Raw genomic sequence first — 15,500 nt, forward strand, 5'->3', positions numbered from 1 at the left:
CCTTATTCAGAAACACATCTGTGAAGGTTCAAATAGCAGAGTGAGCGAGCGCAGGAGAGCAGCAACAAAAGCGAGTGAAATGAAATATTTTACATTATCACCAGGGTTCCCCCTTCTTCTGAAGTCTTCTGCTCTACCTTCTTTCAGAGGCTCTGCACAGCTACAGCATGAGCTCCCCTGAGAGAGTGTGCACACATGTAAATGCACCCGTGCACACACGAGCACATGCATACGCACGGCAAAACCAAAGAAGAAACAAACTACCAAAAAGGAGAGAAGAAACAAGATTTGGGATGTCTTTGAGTGTGTTTTACTCCTACATTATGCCGTTTTGTGCGCCCCCCCCCTCCATGGCAGGGAACAGGGAGACTGGAGCAACAATCAGAGTGTTATGTGACACTTTTGCCGAGGCCTTTCTTCTGCACAACTCCTGCTAATATGCAAGCTCACCTAAGTAGGGCTTTAAAACCAAGTTTAATTCTTTGAAGACCAAAGCATTCCAATTTTTTCCAACAGACCAGTTCACAGCTAGCCCTGGACTGCCAGTGGGGTAGCCCAAATTCCAAAATCTATCATCTGGAAACACACAAAAGCCCCCTCCATCAGATATTTCCTTTCAAAGCCTGTCCAAAAAAAAAGAAAAGAAAGAAAAACGAAAAAAAAAGGAAAGCGCAAAAAGCTGAGAGTAGAAATGTCTAACTCCATGTCCCCCCTTCCTCTCCTTTTTCTCACTCCCTCTTTGACACACCAGGAAAAAGACAGATATAAATAACCTCAGGTACAGCACTGCAATTTTTCTAAATGAAGAGCAAAATAACCCCCATGCTCGCACTCACCACTCTTGTTCTCAAAACTGAAAGAGTGGGCCTCCATTGAAGGATTTCAAAAAATAGGGGCAATTTTAATCATCTCTCCATTCAATCTCAGTTGGATAAATCATATCTGAGAGATTTGCATAAATACAAACCATCAAAGACTTTTCATCTTCAAAGAGGTTTTCAAGACCCAATAGGCTTTGTACTGTAATCATCTGAGGTCACAACCCTGTGGGAGCAAGGCTGCTATGGCAACATAAAAACTAACGCTGGGGGCTTAGCATAATATCCCCCCTCATTCGCAAACACAGGAAGGGGTGGGGTGGGGGGGGGTGGAGTCCGAGAGGGAGTGTGAAAAGAGGGTGTAGATAAACCTATTTCTGTGACAGAGGAAACTAGATAGATATGGCCTATTGTCGGGGGAAACCTAGCTGATATTACACACGGAGATTACCACCACTATGCTGCGCCACGCAAACCCTAACAAGGCTGCGGCGAGCCGAGCGGACTGTTTGGATTCTGCTGAAGGAAAACAAATGACAGCTCAATGCGGCACCGCTGGCTAAAAAGCCTCCGAGCCTCTCTGATTACATGTTTCTGTCCCTCTGCTGTATTCTCCTCTTCAGCTATTATGCACTTTGAGGGCCTGATTTACACTGCATAAGAGGCACTATAGTACTTGTTCATTGTTCCTCTGTCGTGTACAGCAACCATTAGCTGTCAATGGCTCTCAAAACTCAAACCCTTTATGTTATTCACTGCCGAATTGAAAAAATAAAAGAAAAGAGGAAAAAAAGAAGAAATAACACCTCTTCTTGCCATTCAAAGCCACGCTACAAACAAGCCCTCTGACAATTTCGCCACCCAATCATGAAAGGAGAAGGAGGGAGAGATGGAGCTAGAGAAAGGAAGCTATAGTGGGACAAGTTTCAATTAATTTTCTTCAAAAGGGGGCCAGATTAAATGTTTCCGGCCTGCTGAAGTGTTCATTTCACAGAGGGGAAGCGGAGAAAGGGATGAGGGGAGGGGACAGGAGGAGGAGTAGAGGAGGAGGAGCGGGACAGGGTGCGATTCTTTCGGTCCCAGTGCACACCAAATAGTGTGGTGGGCAAAGAATGCACACGGCTCCGAATCTGTGTGAGAATTGTCCTCAGACAAAGGAGGGAGTTACGCCTGTTATAGCCCAATAAGGCCTGTCAGTCACACAAGGGCCGGGGGAGAGGAGAAAGGCAGAGCTAAAGATTTTCACACAAAGGCGAACAAGCAAGTCCATCTTTTAGCGACAAATCAGTCTGGAGGTTCCTGCGCTAATATCAATAAAAAGGGAGAAAAATAAACAAGTGAGGGATTTACTGCGCTGCCTTACAAGAGTGGAGAAAATCAGACACATGCTTACAACACACACACACACACACACACACACACACACACACACACACACACACACACACGTATGAATGAGACATAGAAAAAAAAAAGTTGGAGGGTCAAAGATGAGATTAGACGAACATACATGAATGGATCAAGGTCCCATCAGGAGCTACAGACACGACTGCTTCAGGAGCACAGATGCACCTGCTATTGCAGAAACACACTGAAAAATACACTGTAAATCAAATGTGCAAACAGATTTATAGTGCACTCACTGACATTTCTGTCACATGGAGATTTTGTTTTCTCTAAAAAATATGAAGGGTTGACTTACATAAACAGAAACAGACTTACAAAACTGTAAAAGTCTTGTGCAACAAAAGGCGTAATAGTATTAAAAAAAAGGTGAAAAAAAGGCAATAATTCATATTTTGGAACTCTTAATGTGTTGGCTATTTTTCCTTATGATAATAATAATAATATTTGAAGTGGAAGGTTTTACAAAAATAAACTAAAGCGAAACAAAGATTACTTTCTTAAGTAGCGAAAAGTAACAAAGGGAGGAATGGCTGAGCGAGGGGAGAGAATCGGTGAACACCTGTCAGCAATTATACGTGGAAGAAAGGGCAGCAGGAAATAGACGTGTTCTAATTAAACCACTAGTTAAAAACTTCCTGCTCCTGCCCCAAGACCATGTATGAGTGTATATGCATGTTCGCAGTAACACTATGGGAAAAAAGCCAGACTAGACACCCTCCTTTCACAACTGATTACAGCTCTCTTTCCTTCTCTCTTAAACAAATCATAATGTCTCCTCCTGCTATGAAAGTGTGTTGCTCTACACAATAAATTAGATACTTAAAAAAATGCTAGAGAAAACTGCTTACCTGTATGATATGCATGTAAAGAGAGAACACACACACACACACACTAGGTGCTTTTGAGTTGAATGTTAATAAAAAAAAAAAAAGCATTATAGTCTGTATCCAGACAGTGAAGGAGGCAGACAGTAACCTGGTTCCTCCTGGTAGGTGAACCATATGGAGCTGATCAGAAAGCCCTGCATTAATGATGTCACTGTCTCCTGACCTTTCAGGACCTGACATCCGTACAGCGCCCCTTTATATAAAGCCAGAGGGATGGCCACGCCCACACAAACACCTCTTAACTAGGGCACAGGCCCAGTTAGTTTAGACAAATTGTAAACAGTAATTTATGGAACAAAATAAGTAGGCAATCTTTGATACAATTATCAACGACTGCTCCAAGAGTGCAAAGCTTGTAATGTCTGACATCATATGAGATTTATGAGTTTGTGATAAATGTATGAAGATTTTTAGTGAGTGAGGTCACAGGAACTCAACTGCATTTTGCTGTCTGAGTTACTTTTGACTGTCTATCTATCAGTTTGTGATCTTTCTCATCGACTCGAACTTCAGTAACTCGACTTTGCAATATGTGTGGATAGCTGCCATACATTTTCATATTTAATGATGTGTAGGTTTTATTTATTATGCCTATATCTGGCTTTTATTGAGTGCTTTAATTGTGATTTAATGAATCCTTAGCCACGACATTACTCTGAAGCGGTAAGTTCAGTAGTGGCAGAAGGCACCATTGTGTTGTTACAGAGAGCTATCGAGCTTCTGAAGCTAATCCGAAGAAATGTCATCCCTTTCTTGAGCAGCAGCCAAGAAAAACACCCCGTCTGTCCCTGAGTCCCTGCCACAGGGATCGATTCCAGCTTTTACTGGGAAATGGAAAAGTTTGTTATGATTGCTTTGAAGATTCCTGTGGTTTCTCCTTACTTCATGAGTTTGTGTAAGAATACCACACAGTTTTCGATACCCAGAGGTAAAAGAAAGAAATGTCATGGGTATTTTTAGTCTTGTTTAGTTTTTGCATGTATTGCAATCTAAACGGGTGTGTGTTTTGTTACTGAGGAGCTGGTTACATGTGGTTCTTCTGCAGAGCATTTCACAAATGAGAAAAAAGTGCTTTCAGATTCTTTTCAGCCTTCTTTGACCTTGAAAAACCATAGGAGGACTTCTAAGATGGGCCAAGATTTGTAGCTTACCCATTGCACCTCCTGTGCGTCCTCCACTTTGGGCAACATTATGGCAGGAGGGAGAACCTCAGCCTTCAGGATGACTTGCAGGTCAGCTTCAGCTAAGCCACTGGACACTGAGTTCACCCTCACACACTTCTCTGTCCTGCCCAGGTCCAGTTCCGCTAGCATCCTGGGAATGGTCTCCCTGGCCTCTGTCTGCAAGACAGGACATAAGCCATAGTTGTTTCATTTAATGCATTTAGTCAGGTTGCACTTTGGAATTACTAATAAAGATATTCATTCAAACAGTGTAAAGTTGTAAGATTCAAGAATTAATCTTCTGAAAGCACGCAAAGTTAGTGTCAGAGAAGATCACAATTAAAAATGCTGATTTGAGCAAAACATTTCTAAAAAGAGTCTGAACATTTTCTAGTGATTTGTTTTAGCCCCATTCACCAAAAAGTACAAATCCAATTTCCTTCAAGTAAATTTCACAAGCAAAAAGATATTGGACATTAAGCATGGTGGTAAGAATAAACATTTCATCTCATACCCAAATAATGTATGTAAGTAGACGATTGATAGTGTACACCAATTTGGAATAAGTAATATCGTGAAAACCATTAACATATTAAAAAAGCACAAAATAACACTGCACACACTCTCCCTTGACTGCATTCAATCTTTACACAATAATCCACAAATAAATAAAACAGAAGCTGCACACACAACTTTGTTCTCCCAACGTAAGCATGAGCTAAGTAGGAAGAGAGATGAGGAGGATGGAAGAAAAAGAAAAAAATCAAAGAGAGGCCTACAGTCCCAACTTCTATCAGTAACACAGTAGCACACGCCGCTATATTCAAACCAGATGCTGGGCTACAGGAACGGGGAAAAAGAGGGATAGAATGGGGAGAGAGGTCCGGCTAGTGAGAGGAGAGAGGCTCTCTGGGAGAAATGTGGTCTGAGTTAAGCAACATGAGGAAACGGTAGCTTTGGAGTTGTCAGGTCAGATCAGAGACTGTAGACGTTGAGTGCTTGTCTGTGAGTGTGTTGTTAATGATTGGATTTTTTTTATTCCTGATTTCACTTACGCTACAAAAAAAAAAAACTTAAAGAAAAATACTCTCAAACTGTGAGCGATTAATGGGTGTATCAGAAAGGTTTTGGAGGTGCTTATTCGTGAAATTAAAGGTGGGCAATTAAAATACTGCACAGATGGATGGTGGCAAATGTGGCATCTTGCCATGCGATTAAACTTCATGCTTGATGGCAACTTGGTGAAGCAAACGCCGTGCATTTAGTGCCTAACAACATTAGAGTAGAATACCTAAACAGGCTGATGATTAGTAGACGGATCACTGAAGAAATATGGGTGTGTGCATGAAAGGGAAACTGTATACAGATATAACATGGAGAGCCCATACATCATGATCTCTTGTAAAAACTAAAGTGGACTAGAGTCAGCTGAGGTGCAGTTGTGTGAGAGCTTATGGGGACCCCTCTAGGGTCACGGAACAGCTTTTGAGACAAAACAGCCCTCGCTCTGATCTCCTGGAATGCAGAACTGTACTTGATATTATGAACACCCCTCCAGTATCAATAAAATATGGTATCAAAGTACATATCAAAGATTTGCTTGGATTTAATAGGGGTCATATGCAGGCTGGACTGCTGTGTGTCATCCATGTCTCCCCTTTGCCTCATTGGATGAGACAAGAGGGATTGTCACACCATATGATGAGTGCACTGTGATCTTTGACTCTTACTCAAGTTTTACAGTAACCCCTCTCTTGCTCCATCTTACTGTCGCACTCATAAGCCAAGATAGACCCGTAACTGTATAGTGGTAACTTAAAACGGATGGAGCGATTTACGAAGCCATAATTCACTATTCATAAACCTGCTACTTGGTGGATAAAATTCTGTCTGTCCCTCCGCAGTTCATGGTGACTGGAGAAAATTGATCTGTGAGAACCACTGGCTGCTTCATGTGCCATGAGTCACATTGATCCCTGACCAAACTAAATAAATAGCGATCCAGAAATGATCAAAAAGCATGGTTTATAACATTCACAGATCAAATAGGCTGGAGAGGGCTGAGTCTCTTGCTCCAACCTCAGCCTGATTTACTGGCAACTTGCATGTATAAAATTCTTTTAATGTAACCAGAGACCGCTCATTGCAAGGATTGTCTCCTGCACTTTTCTTCTTCTTTTACAAAGGTATTTCTGAAACCATGATGCCAGAAATGGCAAAGGAGATGGCCAGGTCACTGTGCACTATCTTTTCTTTTATCTCTCTCTCTCTCCCTCTTTAGAAAGAAAGATTATTCTCCCAGACACCTTGACCCCTATAGGCTCTGCTACTCCAAGCTTGAATAAAGCCCTTTGAAAAGGAAATATTTTACATTAATGGACAGCCATCCAACAAGTTGCTTCAAAGCTACCTCCCCAATCACTTGGTGTCCTATGGAGAGCTCGCCCCATTGTCAGCTCCATCTCCTCTTTGATTCCCCCCATCATCTTCATCATTAGAAACTGACACACAGGCAGGCATGCAGGCAAGCAGTCTGCCAGGCAGGCAGGACCGTCGAATGCATAGATGCACAAGAGAAGCTTTTCAAGTGCAGAGCAGCTGACCTTCCAGGAGAGCGAGGGCAGCTCCTTAACACACAGCCTGAGACTTGACGCTCAGAATCCTACAGAGTGCTGTGTATATGTGACACAGCATGGCTACCGCCTTGTAGACACCACATCAGACTGGCACGTCCAAACTGATGTGTGTACAGTCCACAGTGGGACCACTTTCCCCTCCAGATCAGATCATGGATGTCCAGCCTTGCCGTCATGCAGCTTAAAACAAGCAACGTCAAACATTGCCTCTGGACAGACTCTGGGTGTAGACTCACACTCTATGTCCCTTCATTCAATCTGAATTAGATCTCAGTGCAGAGGCCACTGTATACTGGATAGAAACAAGGGCACATCAAATGTGCATTAGACATGAGTCTAAGTAGGAGTCAACAACAAATGTGGGTGGAGCATTAAAGTAGTAAATGACAAATAGTAAATTATCCTTAATTATACTATGTTAACAAGTCAGTGTCATTCTCAAAAAAATGCTAATAGCTGTGTTTATATATATATATATATACACACACACATACATATATATATATACATATATATATATGTATATATATATATATATATACATATATATATATATACACATATATATACATATATATATATACACATATATATACATATATATACATATACATATATATATACATATACATATATATACATATATATATATATACATATACATATATATACATATATATATATACATATACATATATATATATATATATACACATATATATATATACATATATATATATACATACATATACATATACATGGTTTAAAGTGTGAAAAGAGTGGGAGATTATGAGTCATGATGAGCATAGTTGTTTTCTATTTTCTTTTTTTCCTTTTTCTCTTTTTTTACCTTTTGAGAGCTGGCGTTTTGCATCCTGCTGCGCAACTCGCAATGCCATTTAAAATGAGCTGTAGACTATCGCAGGTGAAGGCTGCCTGCCTGAAGTGAGACTGTACGCATTTGTTCATCTGTCTTTGTCAGTATGTGTGTCAGTGTGTGTGTTAGCAGGCTTCAAGTCATTGTGGATGGGTTTTGACAACTGACACGCTGCACTGCAGAAAGCTGGAGTGAGATGACTGACTAATTCAGGCTATGTAGATAACTGAGACGTAGGAGAAGGAGATTCAGGCCTTTACTCTGTCAGTTGGAGACAAACTGTGTTACCCGTTATCCTGTCAGGGCAGACAACAAGACATAACTAGCAGGATAGAGAAGGAGGAATTTGTAAATCATAAAATCTGCAGTTGGTCAAAACTGACAGCCTGAGGTGGAAAAACAGCTAGTTTATATGATTATTTATACACTTTAATTAGCCATGACAGGATCTCATTACAACTCTTTGGTTACAGTTCATTACAAGCTGCATTGGAAGGATTTTGGGAAATTACTTCCTCCAAACCATGTATCCATTTTGTAGGAAAAAATACTACAGGTACTTCATTATCTAGGGCATATAATGAATTTAGTGAATATATATGGCCCTAATATAGCTGATTCAACCTTTTTTTCAAAAGCTTGTTTCTCAAATATATAATTGTTAGCACACTTTAATTGTACACTAAATTCAGTCAAAAATCGATCATCAAGAAAAATGCAACACAAAAGGCAACAACTGGAATCCAAAATCCAAAATGGTATTTAGGCAAAGTACCCCTTCACTGGAAAAATAATTGTTGCTCTTGAGAGTGGCATAAATCAGTGGTGTAATTATCAGCTTCTAGGGCTGCCTCTAATCTATGAAGACATAATAAAAATCCACTTGAAAAATCTTATGACCAAGGGGACAATGCTAGTAAATTATTAAAATGGCAAATGAAACAATTATAGACTAAAAGATCAATACCATTATTTACGGTAACGATAATAGTAGATTCCACTGAAATTAATAAAAAATTCAGAAAGTATAAACAACAACAAAAGCTTTTCATATATTAATACGGTATAATCGGACTTGCAGACCCAAATATGGTTTCTTGATAGATTAAGTAATTATTCCTGACAGGTATAAAGATCAGCTTGAGGTAGAACTTAGATAGGAAGAAATATGGATGGCAATTACCTGCATGAAATCAGAAAAATAGCATAAGCAGATAGATTTCTGATAGATGTATATAAAAAGTTTTTCAAAACAACTAAATCTGTTATTAGGAGATGTTTCTAAAAGCATTTTTATAAAGGGAATCTACCTAAATCCATTTTTGGATTATATTACTGCCAAAACAAGGGAAGCCCAGTTACAGGTGTGAAGACATGAGGCCAAAAAGTGGCAAACAAGACTACAAAACTACTACCCAATGTAATCCACAGGGATTAAAACAGATTTATCTTGGGGATGTCAAAATTCCATAATGTTAGAAGGGCATTTAATGTTATCCATAGTCTAGAGGAGACTTTAGGTAAGTTCATCCTATCACAATTTGTCAAAAAGGCTTTAAGGGTGGCTGCATATTCTTAATGTGCTGAATCGGTTTGGATGTGGGAATAGCTTCCACAAATGTCTTTAGTCAATTTACTTGACTAAGAGGATGTCATCAGGGATGCCTTTATCCCAGTTATCATTTACCTTAGTAACTGAGCTTTTGCAATAGAACTGCATTCCCATGTGGAAATAATAATGACCAGAATAACAGTCAGACAAACAAAACATAGACTCTTGTTGTATGCTGATGACATCATTTTATTTCACACATGAGTAAAGCTACCGCTGGCTTAATAAAGTTAGTGTTATTTTATATAATTTCTAATGTTATAATGTTTCAATGTCAGATGTTCAGGTTAACCGTGGCCAACATGTCAAATAACAAGGGAAATGTATGTTGTAGTAATCTGTGTGAGCAAAAAGCACCAGTTTCAAACTGGTCTGAACTCTATAGGCCAAGCCAACGTCAGCTTTTGACAGATTTCTTTTTATGGTTATCTGTGCAGCTAACATTATGGCGTTTATCCCTTGTTTTGGGGGTAGTCCAAACTGAGTGTTTTTACATTACACAGCAGGGCAAAGTAAAATAACTTAATCTAATTGCTTTATATTACCTCATCATTTAATTTATAATCTGATACTCTGCCAAATTTGATGAACAAGAAGACTGATTGTTACAGCATGACTGGTGAGACTGAACATGTGTCTCTCCCATAAAATTACATCAATATAGTAGCAACATTCCACATTTATGCTTTAAATGCACCGAGTTAAAGGAGACATTATTATACAGTATTTGGGAATGCAGGAAAGTAAAAATCTTGGGAAGATGTATTTTTGAAAGTATTTCAATAGATCCTCAGTTTGTTATATTCGTGGAAGTAATAATGATATATCTTTGTTTTCTGCATACCAAAAGAATGAATGCACTGTTTTGGAAAAATACTTGCAGGCCAAGTTTTAAAACACTGGCAGATGCCATCAAGTCATCCATTTGAAAAAAATTATAGAAAAACAGGAAATGCATGCAGACCATTTATGTATGGACCTGATAGGTGATTAAGAGCCTTTGGAGGGGGGTTAAAGAGTTATGATAAAAGATAAAGACTGGACATTCTCATTCACTGGACAGTAAAGCATTTAGCTGGATACTTATTTATTCAACAGTTGGCCCGAAAGAAAGTTGAAAATAAAGAGAGGGAATGCTGGTCTGATCATTACTGCAGTTGTAAGAGTAGTAAAAAGTACTAGAATTAGTACTAAAAAGTAATGTTCTGGTTCAGCCTGATTCAAGCTTAAAACATGACAACTTCAGGTTTTTCAGGTATGCTAAAGATGTTTACACTGACTCCCAGTCTCTCAAAGAACTGATTTTAAAATGCTGCTGTTGGTTTATAAAGCACTGGCTGGTTTAGGCCCAAAATACATTTCTGATCTTCTGCTAGGTTATGAACCACCCAGACCTCTCAGGTCATCTGGGACAGGTCTGCTTTCAGTTTCCAGAGTCAAAACTAAACATGAGAAGCAGCCATCAGTTTTTATGCTCTACATATCTGGAACAAACTTCCAGAAAAATGCAGGTCTGCTGCAACTCTCAGATGTTTTAAATCACAGCTGAAGACTTTTATGTTTGCTGCTGCCTCTTTGTAAATCGAATTTGAGACTTTTGATTAATATCGCATACTGCACCATAACTTTTACTCACCTGTTTTATCTCTTATTCTATTTTAGCTTATTTTTATTTCCAATGTAAGACTTCTTAATTGTATTTAAACATCAAATAAAATACATGTTTATAATGTCTTGTGTTGCTTTTAAATTCCTTTTATATTTCATGTAAAGCACTTTTGAATTGTCTTGTTTAAATGTGCAACAAATAAACTCGCCTTGCCTTGCCTAAAGCAGGACTACCATTTAGGCTGCTAAGTATAGCTATGGACCAGGTGCTTTCTGCTTTTATGGGTCAGCACAGCCATAATGACTCAGGTCAATGCATGTGGCAATCTTCCCTCCTCATTTATCTGAAAGCTGTATAACTGTTGGTACACAACAAATCATCTGCGGCTAAATAAAGCATCTATATACACTACCGTTCAAAAGTTTGGGGTCACATTGAAATGTCCTTATTTTTGAAGGAAAAGCACTGTACTTTTCAATGAAGACAAAACTGACCTTCCTTTGAGCAGATTGAGTTTCTGGAGCATCACATTTGTGGGGTCAATTAAACGCTCAAAATGGCCAGAAAAAGAGAACTTTCATCTGAAACTCGACAGTCTATTCTTGTTCTTAGAAATGAAGGCTATTCCATGCGAGAAATTGCTAAGAAATTGAAGATTTCCTACAACGGTGTGTACTACTCCCTTCAGAGGACAGCACAAACAGGCTCTAACCAGAGTAGAAAAAGAAGTGGGAGGCCGCGTTGCACAACTGAGCAAGAAGATAAGTACATTAGAGTCTTTAGTTTGAGAAACAGACGCCTCACAGGTCCCCAACTGGCATCTTCATTAAATAGTACCCGCAAAACACCAGTGACAACATCTACAGTGAAGAGGCGGCTGCGGGATTCTGGGCTTCAGGGCAGAGTGGCAAAGAAAAAGCCATATCTGAGACTGGCCAATAAACGAAAAAGATTAAGATGGGCAAAAGAACACAGACATTGGACAGAGGAAGACTGGAAAAAAGTGTTGTGGACGGATGAATCCAAGTTTGAGGTGTTTGGATCACAAAGAAGAACGTTTGTGAGACGCAGAACAAATGAAAAGATGCTGGAAGAATGCCTGACGCCATCTGTTAAGCATGGTGGAGGTAATGTGATGGTCTGGGGTTGCTTTGGTGCTGGTAAGGTGGGAGATTTGTACAGGGTAAAAGGGATTCTGAATAAGGAAGGCTATCACTCCATTTTGCAACGCCATGCCATACCCAGTGGACAGCGCTTGATTGGAGCCAATTTCATCCTACAACAGGACAATGACCCTAAACACACCTCCAAATTGTGCAAGAACTATTTAGAGCAGAAGCAGGCAGCTGGTATTCTATCGGTAATGGAGTGGCCAGCGCAGTCACCAGATCTGAACCCCATTGAGCTGTTGTGGGAGCAGCTTGACCGTATGGTACGCAAGAAGTGCCCATCCAACCAATCCAACTTGTGGGAGCTGCTTCTGGAAGCGTGGGGTGCAATTTCTCCAGATTACCTCAACAAATGAACAGCTAGAATGCCAAAGGTCTGCAATGCTGTAATTGCTGCAAATGGAGGATTCTTTGACGAAAGCAAAGTTTGATGTAAAAAAAATCTTATTTCAAATACAAATCATTATTTCTAACATTGTCAATGTCTTGACTCTATTTTCTATTCATTTCACAACGTATGGTGGTGAATAAGTGTGACTTTTCATGGAAAACACAAAATTGTTTGGGTGACCCCAAACTTTTGAACGGTAGTGTAAAAGCTGCTACAGCATCTAAACTGCCACCAAAGTACACTTCCTATTACCACAAGATGGAGGAAGGTAGAGTATGGTTGAAACTGATTTTCAATGGAATAAACTGTGTTCTTCAGACTTTTTGCAGTTGGCTGGAAATAATTAATTAGCACAACAGAACTGTGTTTGGTGGACATTTTCAATATTTGATGATATTGTCACAATATGATTCCCCAGGTGCTGCACAGTAGCTGCCCACTGCTCCTAATACTTAAGATAGGTCAAATGCAGAGATCGAATTTCACTGTACAACTATGTGTCACAAATAAAGTATTTTTACCTCTCACAAGCAGTCAATTAATGATCATATTGAATCCAAAAAAAAACCCAAAAATGTCTTAGCCCATCCTTTTGAGGACAGATTTCTTTCCAAGTTGCCTGGAACTGACTCAACCTGCTGTCTTCATTAATTTAACAACCAAGATACCAATAGGATGAAGAAGGTGTGAAAAAGAAACAAGGGAACCACAAACATATGTCACATGTAAGAAGAGCAACTGCATGGAGACAACAGATAGCCAAGAACAGCACACTGGGTAGTGGAAATCCCGACTGTGCAAAGCTTTGACTGCAGCCCTGCACACACTGCTCTGATCAAAGCTCAATGTGGCGCATCTTGTTTAAAAAAAAGCATCTTGTTTGAAATATTGCTGGTTTAGGGTTGGCAAAGCCAAAAGAAAATTACCTATTACAGTGTTTCCCACACTGAGGGTCAGGACTCCGTTGAGGGATCACAAGATAAATTTGAGGGGTCATGAAATGAGAATAAACATACTTATGATCCTTAAAAGGAAACAAAAAAATCTGATACACAAAGGCAGGTAATTTTTTTATCTTGGTTTACTTGTTGCCTTTGATATAGATTGATAGATAGATTTAAAATCTCCAGGCTCCTATTAAGTTTCAAAATGAAACAATCTAATAGGAAAACTTTATTTAACTAGCCAATACTCAATAATATATGTTACCTGAAAGGGCTGCGAGTAGACACAGCTTTATTTTAAAAAGTCAGGGAAAAGGTTGAGAATCACTGATTAGATGTAATCAAACTAATACTTCATTCAGTTTTTTGTTTTGTTTTGGGGTTTTTCTTGTGAAAACACACTTTTATTAAGTAGATTTAGTGAACTTATCTTATTGTCATTATTTACTTCCTACATTTCTTACTTGGTACAATGTATTACATTTAGGTTTCTGATTTGATGAGCTGCATATAAACAATGCAGATTCACTTTTATGTTTCTCCATCTTCATTAGTTTTGAATTACTTGTGTCAGCAGCAGAAATATAAGATCATTTGTAAATGGTTTCAAATGGTTGTCAGGGGTCAGATTTACTTAACTTGCTCTGCCATGTAGACAGAGAATTAATATTTTTGCAAAATGATAAACCATTACTTATTTTTCCCACTAACGCTCCCACATCTGCTCCATTCCTGTCCTCCTCCTTTCATTTTTCCCTTCTACTCTTTCCCTTCTCCATCATCACCCCTCCTACTGGGGTTACTCTCCAAGTGTTGGGTGCATTGCGCAGCCCACGTAGCACAGAGCGGTGTGGGCTTCGGTGCTGCCAGTGAAAACACAAGAGTGTAACAGGATAATGAGAGAGGGAGAGAGGACCTCTGTGTTCTCTATGTCTCAGCATTTTCCAATCCCTCACCCGGCCTCAATCCTCGCCTTGCCCTTAACCCACGGTATCTGGAGACGCTGCACAAGTGAGCATTTCAAAAAGAAAATTAAAATACCAGAGAAAGTCGAAATGAAATCTGTGATTACTGTCTATATCTAAAAAGATACAAATGAAAGAAATGTCTAAAAACTTAAAAATCACCCCTCTCTATTACACGCCCTCTCCATACCTAAGCAACGAATGCTAATCGCCACGCTGTCATCACTTTCTTATGCACCCTGACCTCTGGTTCGCCTATCATGCCCTCCCAGAGGACTCCAATCGATACCTGACACATGACACTTAACACACACATACACAGAACCTGTGACAGACAGTAAGGTTTGGAATGGTGGGTGTTTCTGATCTAGCCGGGACAGGGTCTATTTACTGGCTGAGCAGCTCACATCCCGTTGGTGAGTCTTGGCAGCCGGACTGGGAGTTTCTCTCATGTCTCTTGGGTCCTTTGAGATGTTGAGCACACAACTATATACACACAAGCACATGTATACGCATGGACGTAAATACACGCACATACTTACACACACACTAAATACAAATGTTCAGTATTCATAATTCAACTGGCTAACATTATTTCCCAGGAGCTCTTTCTGTCAAGAGTTTAGTCATTTGAATCCACTTAAATGGAGAGTAGATCTTTCAGTGTCCTCTGGAATAACACAATGAGCATTGAACTGAGGTCATGTATCAGTTAACAGTTGGTTGCATAATTTATGTAAAGTTGAAAATCTCTGGTGTCAGACACAGTTCATGCATAGACCATAGCTCATATATTGACTGCATTACAACCAGGAAAAGGTAATAGACCGTAATAATGTCACCCACTCAACAATGTGCCATCTAATCTACCCTCAGCTGCTTTCACTGAAACCAGAAAGATCCATCTCTGGACCAGTGGTTTTAATAGTGTGAGCAGGGGAAGGAGGATGAAAAAAAAGAAAAGAAGAAAAGATTTGGTTCATGACACCTGCACCTTATTATGAACTTCACTACAACCCTAT

The 15,500-nt window shown here is 39.5% G+C and overlaps 1 protein-coding gene across 1 annotated transcript in view; it reads right to left on the bottom strand.

The window, feature by feature from the left end:
- Positions 1 to 15,500, bottom strand: part of clybl (citrate lyase beta like) — a 66,542-nt gene that overhangs the window by 10,676 nt on the left and 40,366 nt on the right. Inside the window, exon 3 of the mRNA XM_062432269.1 lies at positions 4,264 to 4,452. Coding sequence (XP_062288253.1) covers positions 4,264 to 4,452 — 189 coding nt within the window. The remainder of the gene's footprint in view (positions 1 to 4,263; positions 4,453 to 15,500) is intronic.

The sequence above is a fragment of the Scomber scombrus genome, chromosome 13, assembly GCF_963691925.1.
Source record: "Scomber scombrus chromosome 13, fScoSco1.1, whole genome shotgun sequence".
NCBI classification, from domain to species: Eukaryota; Metazoa; Chordata; class Actinopteri; order Scombriformes; family Scombridae; genus Scomber; species Scomber scombrus.